Source organism: Lissotriton vulgaris, chromosome 1_1 (assembly GCF_964263255.1).
Source record: "Lissotriton vulgaris chromosome 1_1, aLisVul1.2, whole genome shotgun sequence".
Classification (NCBI taxonomy): Eukaryota; Metazoa; Chordata; class Amphibia; order Caudata; family Salamandridae; genus Lissotriton; species Lissotriton vulgaris.
In genome coordinates this window covers 733,746,100-733,767,836 of record NC_141685.1, presented here as the reverse complement: position 1 = coordinate 733,767,836, position 21,737 = coordinate 733,746,100, and the positions used below count along the sequence as shown (strand labels likewise).

Sequence of the window (21,737 nt, the reverse complement as noted above, 5' to 3'; positions counted from 1 at the left end):
AAATTGCTAAAGGTCAACCCCTTTGATGTCTATTGCCTCTCTGGGGTGAAGGGCGACTTGGCCTTAAAGAGGTGTGTTTTAAAATAAATAAATTGAACAGTGACAGTTGATGGTCTACGATTTCCCCACCACCACCCCACTTGAAGATATTCGTGTCATCCTGGCAGCCAGGCCTCCTTCCATAAAAATTGTATATATGGGTCGCTGCGAGAAGTTTGCTGTCTGGTGTTCTTCCGGTGAAATTCAACCTTTACAAGCTAAGCCATCTTCTTTTTCTAGCCCAGCACGGCCTTCCTGTGACAACAGTTCAAAGCTATCTTTTTTTTTCAGCCATCTTAGGTTGCCATGTCGGCCATCCCTGTTCAGATCACCTGTTATGATGTGTTTCTTGAAGGGGCTGATCCACAGGTTTCCTCAAACATCTTTTGTGATGCAGCAGTGGGCCCTTAATTTGGTTCTTGCATATCTGATGTGCATTGTCTTTGAACTGATGCACAGTTGCTTTCTTCACCTGCTGACCATAACTTGAGCTTTCTTATCTCAATAACATCTGCCCGATGAGTAAGCAAACTCCAGGCGTTATCCATCCAACAAACATATACATCCTTCTTCCCAGCGAAGTTGCTCCTCTGGACAAAAGTTGTATTCCTGCCAAGGTTAGACAGGCCCACAGGGCAGTTATCACCCTGCGAGCTGTTTATGCTCCACCTCTCCCCTCTAGGCAGGAGGAGCTGATCCATTGTCTTGATCCTAAGATGGTCCTCTGCTTTTACATCTGTCAAACCATAGACCATCGATTGGACAGTCAATTTTTTAATAGACTTCTCTGGAGCCATAACGGGGAAACTGGTGCAAAAAAGAATCATCTCCCTGTGGATTGTCGTATGCATAAAGCTCTGCTATGTGCTGGGCTAGCCAAGAATAATCCCCCATAAGGGTTGCATGTTCATTCCACTAGAGCAAGGCTACTACCACTGCATTGGCTCACGGTGTGCCAGTCTTGGACATCTTCCAGGCTGCCACCTGGGTGTCCCTTCACAGGTTAACAAAACACTCTGTGGAATGGACTCGCATCACACATCAGTAAGATTCCAACCTATAGATCTGCACACCGGCATATTCTATCTCTGTGGGCTCCACATCGGACTCCACAGAAACAGATCTGAAAGAAGTGGGCATCGGTGAGTGGGGATGGTGCAGATATAGTGGCCCCAGCATCACATCTGAGGCGGGACCGACCTGACGCTGAGCCCCTCAACTCCACTTACCAATGCGCTGGGGGATTGCTATAAAAGATTCTCTGGAGCCACTCTGCACCTGGGGAAATTCGCAAAGTGAGGAATCTGTGGTTATATAAAGTCTCTGCCAGAAAGATGTTACCAAAGGTATTTTGTTTGTCAGAGTTATTAACCATATTAATACATTAACAAACTTATCTTGGGTAGCTTTGTTGCTTGCAATGTTACAGAGCTTTAGTGCTCTCACATGCACAGATGAACAGCAGTCTCCTTAACCAACATCTTAGGTGAAAAGGCACTAGGAAGCAGAGTGCACCAGGTATGAGATTATTAGGAATACTTTCCAGAGGGAAGGATCTATTTTGTAATTTTTTTTATGGTAAGCTTATCTACTGCTTTTTTCATGTCGGAGTCTGGATTTCAAAATCATGTGAAACGTGTGCAATGAATTGCTCTTAGTAAGACAGTCTATGTGTACTCTGTCTGCCATCAAGTCATCCAGTATTTCAGTGCAGATATTATCAGCCCGTGAGGTACTGCAGTCCTTGCAGCCTTTCATCCTAAACATGACAGGGTGCATCTTAGGTTCGAGGCATGTGGGCTGCTGAATTCATATCTGTGCATAGATCGCCACCTAGTGTTGGGTCCGGATGATTGCACATTGTTGTCCTGGAAGAGTCTTCGAAGTATCACGAGATAGGTGGCTCCTCCCCTGGACTACAGTGCGCATGGGCATCGCCTCCATCCCCAGATTGTTTTTTTCCGCCATTGGGTTCGGATGTGTTTCGGTTCCCTCTGACGGAACCGATAGTTGTTCAACTTCGACTCGAGACCAAAAGGTCTTTAGGCTGGGCGTCGGTATAGTTGCGTACGGGTTTTCTTTCTGACTCTCAGCTCCGATCTCTTGCTGCCCTTCCACGTGCTTTCGGCGCGGACGGGCCTACACTACACTCTTGCTATGGAGCGAACTCAGTTTAAGAAGTGCCCGGTGTGTAACTCTAAATATTCACACCTCGACGTGCACCCTGTGTGCAATACCTGCTTGTCGCCGGATCACCGCGAAGACACCTGCATGGCGTGTTCGAAGTTCCGGAGCAAGAAGACTTTAAAGATTCGTCGGGCCTATAGGCTCCAGGCTAAGTTTTCGGCTTCGGCGCCCCCACCAGATGACATTTTCCAGGAATCTGTCGAGGGAGAAGACGACGTGCAAGGTTCGGACTCTAATCCCGCATCCGACGGGGAAACCTACGACGAGGGTGCGGAGAACTTTGACGAAGTCACCGACGAGGTAGGGGACGACGATCAGGCTTTTGTCACTATGGGTGATAGCTCGGAGGAGGAGCATCCCCAACCAGACTCTGGGGTTATTACCCCTCCTACGGCCCAGGTCGAGGGATCGCCTTCGGGCCTTACCCAAGATCTAACTATGAGTCCTACGTCCCCGCCTCCGGGCCCGGTCACGGACATTTATGACCCATCACTTACGTCGAAGAAAACGAAAGTGAAGCCAACTGGTCACGCACCCTCGGATGCGAAACCGAAAGTGAAAGTTGCGCTGGTGAAGAAGGTTCTGGAGGCGTCAACTTCCTAGAAAACCAAAATGGCCGACTCGAAGAGCCACGCCAAGATGGCCGACCCGAAGTCCTCGGGGTCGGTGCCGAAGGCGAAATCGTCCGACGCGGCTGCGTCGGCTCCAAAAGGGGTTGTGGACCCGAAGTCGGCTCCGAAGAAGCGTCTGGGCGACGACGCGCATGGCCATGGGGCGTCGGCCCCGAAGAAGGCGCATGCGGGTGATCGGGCTCTCGATGCCGAAAAGTCGCTCGAGCCGGTCAAGCCCTCTCCGGCCTTGACGAAAAAGGTGGCGGAATCCTTGCAGCGGATTCGAAAAGACACTGTGGCGCCAAAGCTCACGCCTAAGCCTGCGAAGGAGCACACGCCTATCCGTTTCACCTTTCCTCCCAAGTCGGCGCCGAAGGCCTTCGCGCCGAAGCAGAGTGGACCCTCGAAGGAGGTATTGGCACCTAAGGCGGCCTTGGTGGTGTCGAAGCTTCGACTCCAACCGCTTGCTGAAGAGGAACGTCGTGAGGTAACCATCGACGCCAACACCGGAAAACTGTCGCTCCTCAAAAGGAAGATCACGACGGAGCCGGCGTTGGAACATTTTAAGATCCCTCTCAAAAACAAAAGGGACTCCGAGGGCTCTTCGGCTTTGGTGGAACCTGTGTCCCCACAAACCCTGGGGTACTCGCCGACCCATTCCGCCGCAGCCGGTGCGGACGAGGAGGATGCCGAGTACGACTATCCGGCGTACTCTGATCCGGAGGAGGAGCACGTTCCGTGGTCCGCCGGAGGCGACCCGGAGGACCCGCAGGCGGGTCAGGACGCTCAACTTTTTGCGGCCAAGACGTCCCCGACTGAGGATTCGACGGCCTTCAATGCTCTGATAGAGAGAGCTGCTGCTAACCACGACGTCTAGCTGCACTCGGACCCCGTGGATGTGGACTTCTTATTCGACACCTTCTCGGTAGCCGAAAAGTCAGTCAAAACGCTACCGATGCTGAAGGGGGTGCTTAAACATGCAACGGAGGTTTTCAAGGAGCCCACCCGAGCGCGTGTGGTCAACCCTCGCATCGACAGGAAATATAAGGCAGCACCCACGGATCCTACGTATATCAAGGGACACTTGCCATTGGACTCCCTGGTCGTTTCCAACACTCGGAAGAGGGCCAACTCTCAAACTACTGGTGACGCTCCTCCCCCAGACAAAGAGTCCAAGATCTTTGAGGCCTCAGGCAAACGGATTGCTGCACAGGCAGCTAATATCTGGAGAATATCTAACACCCAAGCCTTGCTTGCACGTTATGATAGGGCCCATTATGACACATTAGAGGCCATACTGCAACACTTGCCTGACCAATACAAAGAGGCGGGGGAGATGCTGATTCAGGAGGGTAAACTCATTACGAATGCATCCATCAAATGTGCGCTGGATGTGGCAGACACAGCCTCCAGGGCTATCAATACTAGTGTGCTGCTTAGACGCCATGCCTGGCTTAGAATTTCGGGGTTCAAACCCGACATCCAAACCACGATACTGAATCAGACAGTGAATCCTGACCATCTGTTTGGCCCTGAGGTGGATGCCACACTGGAAAAAATGAAAAAAGATACGGAAACTGCCAAGTCCATGGGGGCTTTACAAAGTCAGCAGTTTCGGAGTGGTTCCTTTCGCCGCTCAAACTCCAGAGGCACCTCAAGGGGACAGGCATCCCAGTCCACACAATATTACAAGAATAACACCCAAGCCTCGTATAACAACAAAAATAGAGGTGGTTACAGAGGCAATAATGTCAAGGGCAGGGGACGTGGCAACAATAGCTCCAGGTCCACCGCCACCAACAAACAGTGACGTCTTGTCACTGCCCCCCGGCCATGCAACACCGGTCGGGGGGAGACTCCAGCAGTTCCTGCCGGCGTGGAAGTCCATCACCACGGACAGGTGGGTGAGGTCTATTATCCAGTACGGGTACTGTCTAGAGCTTACGTCCATTCCACCGGACATACCCCCAAGGAGCCGTCCTATGTCAGGCGAGCACTTGACCTTGTTGCAGCAAGAAGTTCTAGTCATGCTGCAAAAAGGGGCGATAGAGCTCGTTCCATTGCAAGAGCGGGGAACAGGGGTTTACTCCCTGTATTTTCTAATTCCCAAGAAGGACGGATCCCTCAGGCCGATCCTGGACCTCAGGCCCCTGAACTGGTACATCCTCTCGGAGCACTTCCATATGCTCACGTTGCAGCAGGTGCTTCCCCTGCTTCAACAGGGGGACTTCCTGGATACGCTGGATCTGAAAGATGCCTATTTTCATATCCCCCTGCATCCTTCCCACAGGAAGTACCTCAGATTCACGATCTTAGACCAGCATTACCAGTTCAAGGTTCTGCCGTTCGGGGTCACCACGGCACCGAGAGTGTTTACCAAGTGCCTAGCGACTGTGGCGGCGCATCTCCGTCGCCAGCACGTCCACGTTTTTCCCTACCTGGACGATTGGCTCATTCAAGCAAGGACAGAACAGCAGTGCGTCGACCACGTGTCACGCACCATTCATCTCCTGCACGATCTGGGATTCTCTCTGAACTACCCAAAGTCCCATCTCCAGCCCGCCCACGTGCGACAGTACCTGGGCGCGACAATCAACACTCTGGCAGCCACCGCGCAGCCAAATTCAGTGAGAATCGCCAGTATCCAGGCGCTGATCCAAAGATTCAGACCCCAACACTCGCTTCCAGCGAGGGTGTTCATGCAGTTGATAGGCATGATGGCCTCCTGCATCTCCATTGTCCCGCACGCGAGACTACATATGCGTCCGCTTCAGGAGTGCCTTGCACGTCAGTGGACTCAGGCTCATGGGCAACTGACAGACCTAGTGTTGGTGAGCGGTCGGGCATACAACTCTCTGCATTGGTGGAATCCACACAACCTTTGCAAGGGCCGACCATTCCAAGAGCCTGTCCCACAGATTATCCTGACGACGGACGCCTCTCTCCAGGGATGGGGAGCGCATGTACTCCATTACACTGTGCAGGGACTATGGACCCTACAGCAAAGGAAGATGCACATCAATGTGTTGGAACTGATGGCAATCTTCATGGCCTTGAAGGCGTTCAAGGTACATCTGTGCAACAAAGTCGTGTTGATCCGGACGGACAACATGACGGCCATGTACTACATACAGAAGCAGGGAGGCACACACTCTCCACAGCTGTCTCATCTGGCTCAGAGCATGTGGAAGTGGGCCATTCAGAGGAACATCTTCCTCATGGCAGAGCATCTCCCGGGCAAGGACAATCAAATGGCGGATCTGCTCAGCAGGCACAGCCATCAGATGCACGAGTGGGAGATACATCCATCAGTACTCCAACCGTACTTCCAAAGGTGGGGTCATCCAGAGATAGACCTGTTCGCCACAAAGGAGAACGCAAAATGCCAAAGCTTCGCCGCCAGATTCCCACACCCCCAATCACAGGGCAATGCGATGTGGATGAACTGGTCAGGCAGATTTGCGTACGCTTTTCCCCCAGCACCTCTGATACCGCTGGTGGCACGCAAGCTCAGGCAGCACTCGATGACTCTCATCCTAGTTGCTCCAACGTGGGCTCGCCAACCATGGTACACCACGTTTCTGGAACTGTCCGTGGTACCGCATCAAAGGCTTCATCTCACTCCCAGCCTTCTGACGCAGAGCCATGGCGACATTCAGCACCCAGATCCGCAACAGCTCAACCTGGCGATCTGGCTCCTGAAGTCCTAGAGTTTGGCTACCTCAATCTTCCTCCCGATTGCATGAACATCATTCGGGAGGCAAGGAAGCCCACTACCAGAGCTTGTTATGCGGCTAAATGGAAGAGGTTCGTCATCTACTGTGCTAACCACAATATTGACCCGCTAGATGCTTCCATTCAAAACATCATTTGCTATCTCTTCCACCTGTACCAATGCAATCTGGCGTACTCTTCCATCCGCATTCACCTGTCTGCTATTGCAGCATACCTCCAGAATAGACAACACCTGTCACTCTTCAGGGTCCCTGCTATCAAGGCCTTTCTGGAAGGACTCAAAAGGGTCATTCCACCAAGGACCCCACCAGCTCCAGAATGGAACCTCAATGTGGTTCTTACGAGGCTGATGGGTCCTCCCTTTGAGCCACTGCACTCTTGTGAGCTTCAGTTTCTGACTTGGAAGGTTGCGTTCTTAGTAGCTATTACTTCGCTACGGAGGGTTAGCGAGCTGCAGGCGCTCACCATCCAAGAACCTTTCTTCCAGGTACATGCTAACAGGGTGGTGCTACGCACTAACCCTAAATTCCTGCCCAAAGTGGTATCCCAATTCCACTTAAACCAGACAATTGAATTGCCGGTGTTTTTCCAAAACCCAGATACACTGGCGGAGCGCATGCTCCACACCCTTGATGTTAAGAGGGCCTTGATGTATTATGTAGACAGGACAAAAGATTTTCGCAAAACCAAGCAGCTTTTTGTTGCTTTTGCCACTCACCACAAGGGAAACGCTATCTCTAAAGCAGGGATTGCTAGGTGGATAGTGAAGTGGATTCAAGTCTGTTACGCTAAAGCTAAGCGCACTCTCACTATCCCACCGAGGGCCCACTCCACCAGGAAGTTGGGGGCCTCTATGGCTTTCCTAGGTAACATTCCCTTAGAAGATATCTGTAGAGCAGCCACATGGTCTACCACACATACTTTCACTAAACACTACTGTGTAGACGTGCATTCCAAACAACGGGCAGCTGTTGGTCAGGCTGTTCTAAAAACACTTTTTCAGACTGCTGCAGCTGGCACGGGCGGCCGCCGTTAATGGAGGGACTGCTATGTATTCTATGCACAGATATGAATTCAGCAGCCCACATGCCTCGAACTGCAAATGCTACTTACCAGTATGCATCTGTTCTTGGCATGTAGGGCTGCTGACATTCATATCGCCCACCCTCCTCCCCGGCGCCTGTAGCAGCTGCAGAATTCATTAATTTACATACATATGCTCATAGCATGGTCATCACTCACATTCTTCACTCCATCTCTGCCAATGGCTAAAAACAATCTGGGGATGGAGGCGATGCCCATGCGCACTGTAGTCCAGGGGAGGAGCCACCTATCTCGTGATACTTCGAAGACTCTTCCAGGACAACAATGTGCAATCATCCGGACCCAACACTAGGTGGCGATCTATGCACAGATATGAATGTCAGCAGCCCTACATGCCAAGAACAGATGCATACTGGTAAGTAGCATTTGCATTCTTTGATCTTACTAAACTTTATGATGTTAATTAGGATAAATTAGCTACATGATGGTATACCTGCACTTTGTAAGTAATTATATTACTTCATCCATGATCATGTTTTGGAATTTTAGGGCAAACAGGAGGCATTTTTCTGGCATTCACTATAGACGTGGGTGTTCTTGCTTTCGGGCTTGGCAGTGATTTTGGGTCTTGTTTGTGCCTTACTTTCTCTTACATGATTTCGCTGGAACTGAGGCCATTCCTATTGCCTTTGGTTAACAAACCAGGATGACCCACATAATGAAGGTTTCGGACAACCTATCTTCCCTATTCATTAATATGCAGGTGTATCATCTGCTGCCTTATCCCACTACTCCTTTTGAAGTAATTTACTCTACTGGAATTTGCTTGAAGTTGGTATCTCCTCCCAGGCCTGATTGAAGCCAGCCCTTGCTCCTTACAGGCAATAGCCACCCTGGCTGAGCACTGGATTAGGGTGCACCATTCTCCTCTTCTCAGCATACACTGTAGCCGCGCTGGCTCAGCATAGCCAGAGTGGCCCCACCCTTCCTTGCTTAGAACTGATGATTGCCACTACTCTCAACCTTGCTCCGCACAGAATGAGGATATACCACTCTTCTTGCTTAGCGCATACTACAGCCACCCAGACTCAGCAGATACTGAGGTCGCCTGTGAACTCCACTGGATGCAGGGGGCAGGACTACTACAAGCCCCACAGTCTTTTGCAGCATTGCCGCCCACTCCACGCTGCCGCACTGCACCTGGAGGCACATATCAGCTGCTACAGGACCCCGCTGCATGGGACGCCAGTAAACTCTGCGGGACACACGGGTCAGGACTACTACAAGCCCCAGAGTCTGTTGTGGCATTGCCCGCCATGCCACGGTGCAGCACTGTGCCCGGAAGCGCATATCAGCTGCTCCAGGGCATGCTGCACAGGACACGCATGGGTCGCGTGCCCGGAGGAAGACCGCGCCAAAACTGTGCCCGTCTGTGCCCACAGGAGGCCAGGCTGGGCCCCCCTTTTGGTTCTCTGACTCTGGCAAGTACACTGTTTACAGTCACTGCCGCGTTGCTGCAGGAAAAACAGCACACTAAAGAGTGTCTGGGCAGAGGCAGTCAAGAATTGGCAACCAGAGAGGGGGGACAGATCAATTAACCCCAGGACCCCAGAGCGTGAGTATGGCTGAGGCATATGGTTCACATCGTTGAACCGCCCCTGACTGAATGCAGCTGAATTTGACCGGCATTCTTGATCGCTGCTCCCTACCAGTGGGGTAGCTGTATCTAGGTTTATTTCTTCTCATTGAATTGATACCTACCTATGATGGTAAAAAGTAAGACTACGGGTGATAAAGAGGAATGTTTGACGGTGATAGAGCACGCAGGTCACCCGACTCTTATTTTACCAAATATGCACACCTGGGCCCATAGCATATTTATCACTATATTTCATTGGTCAGGTAACCTACACACCGCTATCAGTAATCCTTGTTCCTTTCTATTTATTTCCGTGTACCTGACTTACCAATCCTCGGAAAACAGGTACCTAAGATCACAATGGATCACGATACTAAAGGCGGGTAAAGAAAAGGAACATACTAATCAAAGTAAGCTATTCAAAATATTCTGACAGTTAAGAAAAACGAAACTCACGAACGTTTCTGAACCAACAAGGGCTTATTTTCTATGGGGAGGGTAAGAATGGAACAAACTATATATTTAAACAGTTCAGTATTTGACTATAGGTAGGGAGAAGAAAATGGAACATGCTAGTAAAATACTTTACGTGAGATGTCAAATGACCGAGAACTTGACATAGGAAAGTTTGCTTTATTTCAGAAATGGGAGAGAGAAAGATTTAGATAGACAAACACCCACACAGAATATATTTACCTAGAACAGGACGGAGACTAACCCTGGCCACGGGTCAGTTGGGAAAGGCGGGAAGGGACCCTCAAGGACTTAGGATGCCAGTAGGCGAGCAGGTACAGCTCATGGACAGTCAGGACAGGATCACCCCAGGATTTGGATCAGGACTGGGCTCCCCAAAGGGTACGACCAACACCTGCAGCTTCGGATGCAACGCCTGCGCTACTCCCTCTGCAAGGAATCTGCCAATAACCCCGATTGGGTTCTCGAATCTCCCAGCAAAGTGCTTCGCCAGCACTTAAGGTTTCTCCACAACAGACTGAGTTTGTGGAAATTACGGACAGAGTGCTCCGCAGCTCTCTGTATCAATCACCTATAGAGTTCGTAGGGTCAGTGACCGGTCCGCTATTCGCACAAGTCTGACAATTTCCCTAGTTAACCTCGGCTAGTTATACTGTTTTCGGGTCAGTGTACCACCCACCAATGTTGCAAGTGTAAGGATCCCCAACTTCCGATGGGACGAGAGAGGTGGTTAGGTCATGACACCACCTATAATTTGAACTTTCCCATACTAAATATTCAATTTTCGAACCCACCCCTTACATTCCAGTTCCCATGGCATAGAAATTCAGAATACAATAGTGCATACAGAAGATATAACAAAATGTATCAAGTGCAGGTACGAGTTGATTTCTTCTCGCTGGGGCATGGGTCCGTTTCCCAGGAGCATCTTAGCTTCGGCAGCCAGCTGGCTGAGTTCCACTGCTGCAAGACTCTTTTTCCCCCATCACGTGATTAGTACCGCACGGCTTCCAAGATGGAGTGGCACCCCTCTTCCCAGGCCCCCGGAGAGTGTTTCATGAAAAGTAAGCGAAAACAAATTTAGAAGCACAGAAAAAATGAATACACTGTATACCATGATTGGCTATACTACATCCCTTACTTTATAATAACTATAGCATTAGGAGTTAAGCAGCACGAAACAGCTGAGCTAAAGCAGCAGTGCAAGCGAAGAGCATGTGAGAAACAAAGCAGCCATCTTTAGCAGTACTGCGCATGAGCGACAAGTTCCCTCCAGAACTGCGAGTGCGTCACATCACATGGGTGTGACCGACGCATGCGCAGACTAGAATCCCGCGAAGCAGCGACCATTTTATATGCAAGCGTAGTTAGGATTAGTAAACACATAAGCAAGCATCACTGGGACACCCCGTATAGTGTAAAAGTGCAATATTATTAGGACAAACAGGTTGATTATGACTTTAACGTTATTCGAGGTTCATAATTACAAGCAAGTCGGGTAACGTGCGAATCCTTGCTCCATCAATGGTACTACGCATACTAATACCACGCATACCATTACATGCGGGTATTACTACGCAAGAACCTCTACGACGACCTACCATTACAACAAATTCTTTTATCATGCATATGCCTTTACCACGCAAGCCATTACAACACAAAGGCATGTGTGGTATAGGGATACACTTGGTAAAAGTTGTTACGGTATCTTACACTACCCTGCCGTACCCTAAACCCTAAAACGGTACCCCTGTACAACCCTCCCCCAGTCTCTCCCTACTCTAAAATACTACTGTGTACAACCCACCCTGACCCTACAATAAAGCACTACCCCTACACGACCCTCTCCCAACCTCCAGTCCTCTCCCTACCCTAAAACACTACCCTGCACGACCCCCCCCAACTTTACCCTAAACCCTAAATCACTATCCCTGCACCACCCCGAGCCCCAATCCTCTTCCCTACCCTAAACACAAAAACACTACCCCTGCACGACCCTCCCCTAACCCCAGTCCTCTCCTTACCTTAAAAAGCTACTCTGCATGACCCCCAGGACCCTACCGTAAAACACTACCCTGCACGACCCTACCCCAGTCCTCTACCTACCTTAAAACACTACCCTGTACGATCCCCCCGACCCTACCCTAAAACACTACCATGCACGATCCCCTGACCCTACCCTAAAACACTACCCCGCACGACCCTCCCTCGACCCCTAGTCCTCTTTCTACCTTGAAACACTACCCTGCACGACCCCCGACCCTATCCTAAAACACTACCCCTGCACGATCCCACCCTAAAACACGGCCCTGCACGACCCCCCTTCCCCCTTTACCCCAAAAAATTAATCCCCACCCTAGGCCCAATCCCCCTCACCTGTCTCCCCTCGTGGTTCCTAGTTTGCTCTGGTCACCTGAGGGACGGTGCACGTTGTTGTGAGGAAACTGTAGAGCCTCTGTTTCCTCGCAACGACGTGGATCGCCTATCTTTTTTACAACCAATGTGCATTTACCATACATATCTCTACAACGAAATTCGTTGTAAAGCATTCATGGTAAAAGTACATACGTTGTAAAAAAAAAAAAAGTGGAATAAAGACTATGCGTTGTTACAATGCATGCGTGGTAACACTTGCGTTCTAATGACATGCGGGGTAACAGCTGCGATGTAATGGCTATTACCCAATTAAAGAGGGCTCCCCCAAGAGACCCCAGAGCACCCACCAAGCTTGACGCTTTCTTGGTGCTCTACAAGAGTCCTTGATAATGAGGTTACCAATGGATTGGAGAGAAATTCACTCATTGCATGTAGACAATATCTCTTCCCAAGACCTCGCAGCTGCTCAAAGTGACTTTATTCACCAAGATTGAGTTGCTACTGGGGCCCTGTCAACAGCCCTAAATGCCCCAACCTCTGTCAATCTATTTTTAACAGCCACTAACAGGCCTCCAACAAAGAAGAAAATAAAATAAAACATAGCAGCCCAATTCAAAGGGCATGCACTAGATCAAAGTTGACTTCAAACACCTGCCAATGTAGGGGGGACATAGAAGATTTACCCACACCGACTTGCACAGACAAGACTGAGTTGCTAACTCCAACAATGATCCTGACTTTGCACCTAGGCTGATCCTGAACACAATTATTAATAAACTGGAATCATCCCTGATTTCTAATTTCTGACCTCTTTTGCAGAGACTTAGTAACCTGGAGGCTGGCATGCCAAAACTACAGAGCACTCTAGATGACATTAGGAAGTCTGATAGCCCATTGAGCCCAGCAGTGTGGAGTTGTAGGGCAGATACAGGCGACAAAGAGACAAATTGAACTAAGAGACCGTCTCAAACCCATATGTGAGAATCTGCCCCCGCTATCTGCCATGCCACTAAACGTGCTAGGGATTTTACCACTGGAGCTTGAGAGCTTGGGGCAATTGGTCTTATAATTTAGCTTTGTACCTAGAGCTGAGGCTACCAAAACCTCAGATTCATGGGGAAGTGAGGTCTGTGCCAATCAAAGTAGCAGTAGCAGTAGCAGTGAAGGAAGATCCAACATAGAGAAATACCCCCCCTGCCAGAATACCAAAGGCATGGAATCCCCAATTAGGAGAAGCTGGATCTTCCTTCGGGCTGCTGCCCTTACGTGGCAATTCTAACTGATGTTCCCCACCTACCAGTCAGTAAAATAGAGTCTCCAAGCCAATCAAAAAATAACGTTTGCCACTGGTTGTCATGCAAATCAGATTTCTCGATTTCCAGATGTCGCAACATTTTATTTGCTAGAAGAGTGGAATGGTGAGTCGCCTTGAGGAAGCGCATTCAGGGGGACTCCATTGTGGTCAACTGTAGGTCCCCTTATCTAGCAGAACTGATCAAATCCGGGTATGAGCGATCACTGGGGTTAGACTATCGGATCAGTATTGTGCCCTTTGGGTATTTTTACAGTCACCTCATGTATCCTCGTGCATTTACACCAAGCCCCCGTTGCCCAACTTTGATTCAGCATCGGGCCACTATACCTACGCTCCAAGCACTAATAATAGGTTTCAGGCTCTAACTGACCTTGACAGCCAAGATTGATTCACAAGGGGTCCCACTTAACACAAAAAGAATCCATTCAAAGAACTAATAAGTCATCCCCAGAGGACTAGACTCCTTAGTGCTAATACCCCACTTAACACTCAAACTACCTTTCTCAAGGCTATGTCCTGTTAGACCATGACGCAAACCCAGGTACAGAAGAGCCAGTTGAGGGCCCTATGCTACAGGTGTTCCCAAATCCTAAAGACCAATTAAGAGTCATTTCATGGAACGCGGCAGGGCTATGGTCTAAACTGTTAGACTCCAAGTGGGCTAATCTAATAGATGAATGCCATATATGCATGATCCAGGAAACATGGTCTATGGAACCAATGTCCAGAGTAGGTATACTAACTATAATATCCAAGCCAGACCTTCACCGGCAGGTCGACATTCCGGAGGTCTACTTATTTGTGTCAAGACAAGTCTGACCTGCAAAGTTACTAGACTTAATATCGAGTTGGCTGATATTCTAGGCTTTAACCTTATATCTTTAAAAGGGGAGTTTGCCAGAAGACTAATTAATATGTATGATCGCATTAAGTCAGGAATCTAATACAATAATACTTTTGAACAACTTCCTAGACAACTCAGGTAGAGGGATTTCTTTTTATTGGTGCCGGAGATTTCAATGTTACATATGAGCTTGTGGCCTACATCCTGGACCTTGTGCAAGAGGAGGAACTAGCAAGGGACATTAACAAACTGCAGGCGCCCCCGCTTAAGAGATGTTCAAAGGTGGGGCAGCAATTTCTAGCTTTTACCCTAACCCAGGGAGTACGTGCCTGCAACGGGAGGGCGCAATCTGATTTAGAAGCAACATTCACATTCATAACTTGAAAATTGAGGTAACCGGGATAGAGAAAGGGCGCTCTGCAAGAGTGTGGCTCACGTAAAGGTTAGCAAATCACAGTTGGTGCTTCAAAGCAAGACTGGGAAGGTCACCTCTCTCCCCCCAATTTCCTTAAGCAAAGCTTTCAGGTATTCAAAGTCAAAAATTCTCGCTGAGCACACAAAATTATCCTTTTGTCAAAGTTCAACCGCCAGTAATAGTAGTTACAAGTCCATTACAAGTCCTTTAAGTCAAACACCAGAAATCTTTAGTAGACGTAATGTAGATCCACTTTATTTCAGACTTCACAATTGCAGCCAACATGTGTTTCGTTGGGCATCTGTCTCCTGCCTAATCAACTTCCTCAGGGCTGCAAGCCAGAAAAATAATAATAGAAACATAATATAATATACCTCTATTTATAAATCTATCCAGAGTATATACCTTTTCTGAAAAGATTATTATACTTGAATACAAAAACACCACCTAAATGAAAAGACATAGTTCCCTCATGATTGTGACAAGTTGATCAAAGTAAACAGCCATGTTGTGATTCCCGGTGTATCAGTGTATTTAACAAAAACATTCGGTTTTTCAAGCCAAATTCACTATTCAAAAAATAATCAAGTATAGTTTACCTATTAACAACAAATCTTCATTCCAATGTTTCCTTTGTGGTAAAATTTAAAGAACTGAACCTGAAATGATATAGAGGGACTCTTAGTCTCAACCCAATTGCCCGTGTCCAATGTCGAGAAAGGCCACCAAACAACTCTACTTACTATCGTAAATAGCTGTTCTTTTTGTTCATTATTGATATGTGATTCAGAATTCCTGCAGGTTCAATGTATTTCTAAATTCTGTCAACAGTAAGAATATAACTGTTACAAATTTATTAAGATAATTTCTAAAAGTATTGATAGCGAAATCATTCTACTAGTCACTCACAGTCGTTATCAGAATGTAGGTTTCTGACTCTTCAACTTCTAACTCCAAAAAATATATTAAACTTCTTCCGTGACTGCTGCTCTCTAGTTGAGCTAAAATGAGAGTATAGTACTCAATAATACAGATAGACAACATCTAATATCACTCTGTTATATGTACGTAGAGTGATGCTCGTAATCACATACACAAAAATTGTAATCACTTAATCTTAATGGTTACCTGTTCTGATAGTCAGACCTCCAAGTCTTCCTCACTGTCTTATTAAATTTCCATTTTTACTGATCAAGTCTAAAGAAATAAAATAATATAAAACTCAAGTTTCATCTGCTTAGTACATTTTCTGTATTTTACACTGTCTGTTAAAGAGTAAGACTTACCTACTCAAAATATCAATGCCCATCGTTTCTTAAAGTCCACTTCAAATTAGTTTAGAACATCTGTTCAGTTTCTCAACGCCAAATATCTATGAGAACAGGTAACCATTAAGGTTAAGTGATTAAAAATTTTGTGTAACTAGAGAGCAGCAGTCACGGAAGAAGTTTAATATAGACTGAAGGTGTACTGTCTCACCCTGGCTCAGCACACTCCGAGGGTACACCACTCTTCCTAGTTCACCATAGATTCAAGCAGTCTTAGTTCAAGTGGAGGGTGTCTAGCTCTCCCCAATTCTCTACAGATTATTGCTATCCTGGTTTCACAGATAAAGCACTGAGCAAGGATGTTAACAGTGCGACGGCTCAGGTGTGCAAATGTGTTTCTCTTTTCTTGTCTCAGAAAACAGTGTATAACAGTTTGTGACTCGGCACAAAATGAAACTTGATGTCATTGTCCACTCCTCGCACACTGAAAACTAAGCAGATACCTCTCCCTGCCACAGCGAGCTGTGACGTGCATCGGGTACATTGGCCTTCCTCAAACTGTGGAAAGTGTCCCACTCCTCATTTAAGTATGCATTGAGGGAGATGTACGGTTTGCTGCTTGGTCATAGTTGAGGTATCTTATTTCCAGGATCAGTCTATGGGGAAATGTCTTCCTCGCATAAGCTGAAAATAGGGTGTCTTATTTGTCTGGCTTTGTACTTAGGCATAGACCTTCTGCACTGACACTGTTTCTTTTCTTTGCAGCCCACATTTCTGGATTATGTGAAACCTCGCTCCTGGAACTGTCTGCCTCAACTTTAGACACTGCATTGAGCCATGAGGTTGTGCTTCGTTTTTCAGATCCAGATGTTGGAGTCAAACCATGTTTTACCTTAAAAAGAAAAAAAATTGAATAGAGGATGTTCAGGTTACCAAAAGCTTCTGATGAGCGCTCTGGTTGGATGGCTTATCTTGACCAGACCCAGCTTTAAACATTTAAGCCACAAAGCACATTTCCAGATAGTTTAACAGCAAGCCAAGGTTACATGGGCTTCCATGAGCTAGAAATGCTGATGTACGTTCTTCATTATGTCCAAAATTCTGACTGTGTCAAATGGACCAAGACCCCAACGATTATGAATGTGTCATTACAACCTCTTATTTCCCTCACAAAGATTCTAGATATTCCATTATAACGGACCGAGATGTTGCCATGTCTCTTTGAGATGGCCTGTATCCTATTCCATTGCTTTCAAATCCTTTTCCCTGCTCCCGGAATTTCTTCCAACTCTTCAGTTTTGTTGCACCTGTAGATCTGCAGTGCCTGCTGCTGTAATTGAAGGAGGATCTACAGTTGGCCACTGCCGACATCAATCATTGTTTGTGTTCTCAGTTGGATATGGATGCTGCTTTCCAAATGTTATCAAGACTTTTCATTTATATGTGAAAGGGCTGTGGCCCCAGCAAACTATTACTGTACATCCTGGTCTTATTGAATGTATCTGGCTTTGTTGCAGCTGGAGATCTTGTGCACTAATATGCCCTTGGCATTTCTTCCGTCCTTGACCAACATTTTCTCTAATTGACATGTGTGAAAACTACTTTGTTTTGTTACCAAAAAAGTTTTCTGTAATAACAGGAACCTTGCATTGATACTTCTTGACATTGAATCCAGAGTGACTGAAAACTACCCTGAAATGCGGCTTTTACAGGCTCCCAGAGGACTGTCCAGTTGTGTGGTATTCCTTCGTGAGCCTGACTTTACTCTAGGAATAGACCACATTAAGGTTAGACTTCTTAGAAGAATCATCCTGATATGTAGTTTCTTAACATGGGTGCTTTCCTGAGCAATGGCTTCCTGACCAGAAGACCTTTGGGTGGTGTCCTGATCATAAAGCTGCTTGTGCCATGGTTTACTACACAGGAGACATGGCTGACATCTACACAATGAGACACCTCAGCATTCCTTCGTTACTGGGGGAGATATTCCTGGGGTGTGGTGTCAGTCATGGCATATCCATGGTTCTGCTAGGAAAAGACTACTGCAGGCAATAGCTTTATGGAAATGAAGGCTGCCTGGATTTATGGCATAGATACGTGGCTTTTTGCTAGGTTCCACCCCACGGACATATTTTGTGATGGGGTCACTGTCTATCTTGTCAAGAAAAATTTTGAACAACCTATTTACTTCAAGGGGAGTCTATCCTGGAATTTGGTATTTTGAAGCAGATGCATCATCCAGCAGAGCTTCTCCCTTCCAGTTATATCATCTTTCAAGTAGTTATACAGCGCACACTGTTTTTGTGATGATGTTTGGCCTGCCTTTTCTGTTTAATTTTAGTATCTCAGGTTTTATTTACTGGGAGATTTCTGTCAGAATAACAAGAGCTGATTATATATTGATGTTTGTCAATTTTTGTATTAATGATAAGGGAGAAATATCAGGAGAATACTTGAAACTTCACAGCTAATTGAGAATTCCTACATGCGTCTCATTTGTGGTATGTGGACCCTGCCTGGTGTATTGTCCATGGACTACTGAGTGCTCTGCTGGCAGACTCGCTAGGAGTCAAGCAGGATTCTGTAGACCCACAGTAGGTTATTTAGGATGGACCAAGAGTGCCCAGTAGAGTTAGCAGTAATGTTTAGAAGCCTATTTGGCGAGTCGTGCGGGTTGGCCAGCAGTACCGTATTAGTACTTTCTAGACCAGGCCAGTAGATGCAGCCACAACATCTACGGTTTCCCCAAACTTTTTGTATTAAGCATGGATAAAAGATTTGTGCATTAGGCCCTCTATGTATGTGGTGATATTTTTATGCCGTCCTTTGACAAAGTGCACTTGCCAATGATCTGTATGAGGTTGTGTTAATAAAATTTCTCTAAATAAACCTAGTCGTGATCTGGTCCTCTGGTAGCAGGTGAGCATGACTTGGGTGAGGGGGTCGAATTTGTGGGGAAATATGGAATTGTGAGGTCAGTTTTACAAGCCACATAGTGTGTTATTTGGTCTACCAGCTAACCCTTCTTATTACCGATGCTCATTTTATTCAGATGTTCTGAGTTCACATCTGTCTTCATTGAAAGAGGTGTCCATAATCCTTTTTGGGAAGGCAAAATTTCTCATTGGTTTTGCAGTCCCTTCTCCGGGGAGGTATTGCTTGGGTATCTGTTCTAAGGAAAGGAATCTGCAGTTAAATAGTCTCTACCAGATAAGGCGTTATTGAAGGTAAGTAACCTGTTCTTATTGACTTCTTTCTTGCCTTCTCTTTTTAGCTTTCTTTCTCACCTTTCTTTCTTGTCTTTTTATTCTTCCCCTTTTTAATTTTTCTTTCTTTCTCCAATGCCAGACTGATTGGCTTTTTTTGGTCTATGTTAAATAAGACCTTTTGATTATATTAAAATTATCTTTATAACTTAGTTACTTACAGCTGTTTCAGCCAGACTTCATCCACTAGTCTGTGGTTGTGTCATTCACATTTTTCTTCCACCCACTCCAGCATGCATTATGGGGCAATGTGTCAGCCCACGTAAGCCACTGGTTGACTTCATGAGTTATCAGCATACAGTCCTATTGTAAGGAACAAATTTACTCACAGAATAGTTATCTTTGGTGCCAGAGAGTACTATGGTATGGTTTTGTTCCTTCACCCCCCCCCCCCTCCCCCTTCCCCCACCCCCCAAAAATGTTTAGGCTAGCATATGATTTTCTTTTTTGTGACTTGAGGATCCGAAATATTCACAAACCATAAAGTTATGCAAAAAACATAACAAAAAAGTAATTGCCAGAAGGCAGGCGGCCATCGCCATATTTACTAGCTTTGCCAGTGCTAGTTTCCAGTGGAACATGCAGGGGGAATGCATTCTCCTTGGATCATTACTGGCTTTGTGAATTATGTTGTTGGGCATGTCAGTAGTAAGAACACGGCAGGGCCCTAGGAGGATACACGCAGTAATAGAGACGAGTGCAAAACCTAAAAGGAAGCCTAGCACCTTGGACAGCCCACAGTAAGAGCAGCTATTCACCCAAGTGGTTGCGTGAGCTATTAAAGGGTGGCATCTAGCATCATCAGATGTAAAGATCCTACTGTGTTGAAGAGGGATGGGGAGAAGAGTAGAAAAGCAGTCTATGCCTGATGCTGAGATCACTGGTATGGCTGGCCAGTAGCTCTCCAGTCTCACCTTACACTTCAGTCACCGCAGCAAGCCCTCATGTTGGCCTTGAAGATCCTGGGCCTTTTGGTTATTGAGGGTGGGTTTGGGCCTCTTCTACACATTCAGGCGGTCTACTTAGCAGAACCCCTCCTGAGGCGAAAAGCCGGGAGCCACATTGAACCTCCTGTTCTTCTGAGGGCATCTTCTGTTTTAGTTTCAGCGCCTGGACGCCTCAGGGCAACTGTAGCGCTTTACAAATCCCATTTTCATTTCATTTCACTTTTCCTACGTTGAGTGCAGCTGCAGGTTATAGCCCCTTGTCCAACCCAGATTCTGTGCAATTGTATAAAGCTCCCAAGAAGCCAAAAGAGATTGTATACGTTGTTCTCAAACACCGGTCGACATCCTAATGTTGCTTCAGTTAGGTCCAAGCAATCACTTAGATTGCTTTGTGTCCACAAAATTACACGAGTAACTTAGCATCTAAGTGTAGGTTACTTTGTCTGACAACCAATCAAATGGCAATTAGTCATCCCTTCATAATTCTAATGTCGAAGCATCCACTACATTGGGTGGCATCCAATTGAACATTCTCTCCAGAAGGTGTAGCTGGGGCTGTAGCCCTTTCATCTGAGCCGAACACAGGATGGGTAGAGAGCATATCTTTTTTTGTTACTGGTTTGAATAAATGGTCGCTCAATCATACTTGCACATGCTCCATGGGAAGCATGCCTGTCAGCGATGTTCCAGTGGATGTGGCGAAACAACCTCCAGTGCAATACGAGTAAGATTGAGATACTGGTCTTCGGTATCCCATGAGATGATGATGTTTGACCTAGCTTTGCGCCATCTCCCTGACCCCCACTACAAGTGGCTAAGAACCGCGGAGTAAAGTTTGACAACAATTTGTCCTTCAAAACACTGGTGGAGAGCATACTTGGTACCTGTTTTGGCCTTCAGCGCTTCTTGAGGAAGTTCTTGTTACTTCTTCCAGCCACTTGGCAGAACATGATAGTCTATGCCTTTATAACATCTCGGCTGGACTATGCCAATGCACTATACTCGGGTCTCCCTTGATTTATACTTAAGACACTCCGTTTGGTGCATAATGCTGCAGCCTGGCTTGTGCTGAAGATCCAGAGGAATATCTCAGTTCAGGTCCATCTTAAGGAGTTGCATTGGCTTCCCATCCATTTAAGGACTGTTATTAGCCTGCAGAGCTTTCTATGGGCTATGCCTTTAATATCTTACTCAGCGACTCCCTCGTTCCATCCAGAACTTCACAATCTGCTGATGCACTGCTGATAGTAGTGCTTATGACGAGGAGGAAGAAATGGGGAGGTACCTAATTGTCTGCGCTAGTGGCTGCTAGCTGGAATGCTCTTCCCCTGTACGTCTGTGCAATTAAGGATGGGAGCTCTTCTAAGCGTAGTCTGAAAACCTGGCTTTTTAAACAGGCCCTTTAGACTATTGGCCCTTTAGACCATTACCCCCTTCCTAGCGAGAGCAGCGGTTAACAAACCTGTAGCACCGGGACACACTTGGAGTAGCCGCGTGCTTTGTAAGTTCCTTCATTTTGTATTGTAATACTTTATTCGATACATATATCATAAAAGTACAAACATAAAAATACATAC

At 46.9% G+C, this 21,737-nt stretch overlaps 1 protein-coding gene across 3 annotated transcripts in view; it reads left to right on the top strand.

The window, feature by feature from the left end:
- Positions 1 to 18,836, top strand: part of SOAT1 (sterol O-acyltransferase 1) — a 238,058-nt gene extending 219,222 nt beyond the window's left edge. For all 3 annotated transcript variants that reach the window (XM_086955365.1, XM_086955372.1, XM_086955378.1), the window contains one exon: positions 16,713 to 18,836. In XM_086955365.1, the coding sequence (XP_086811491.1) occupies positions 16,713 to 16,769 (57 nt within the window). In that variant the 3' untranslated portion in view covers positions 16,770 to 18,836. The remainder of the gene's footprint in view (positions 1 to 16,712) is intronic.
- Positions 18,837 to 21,737: the final 2,901 nt, after the last annotated feature.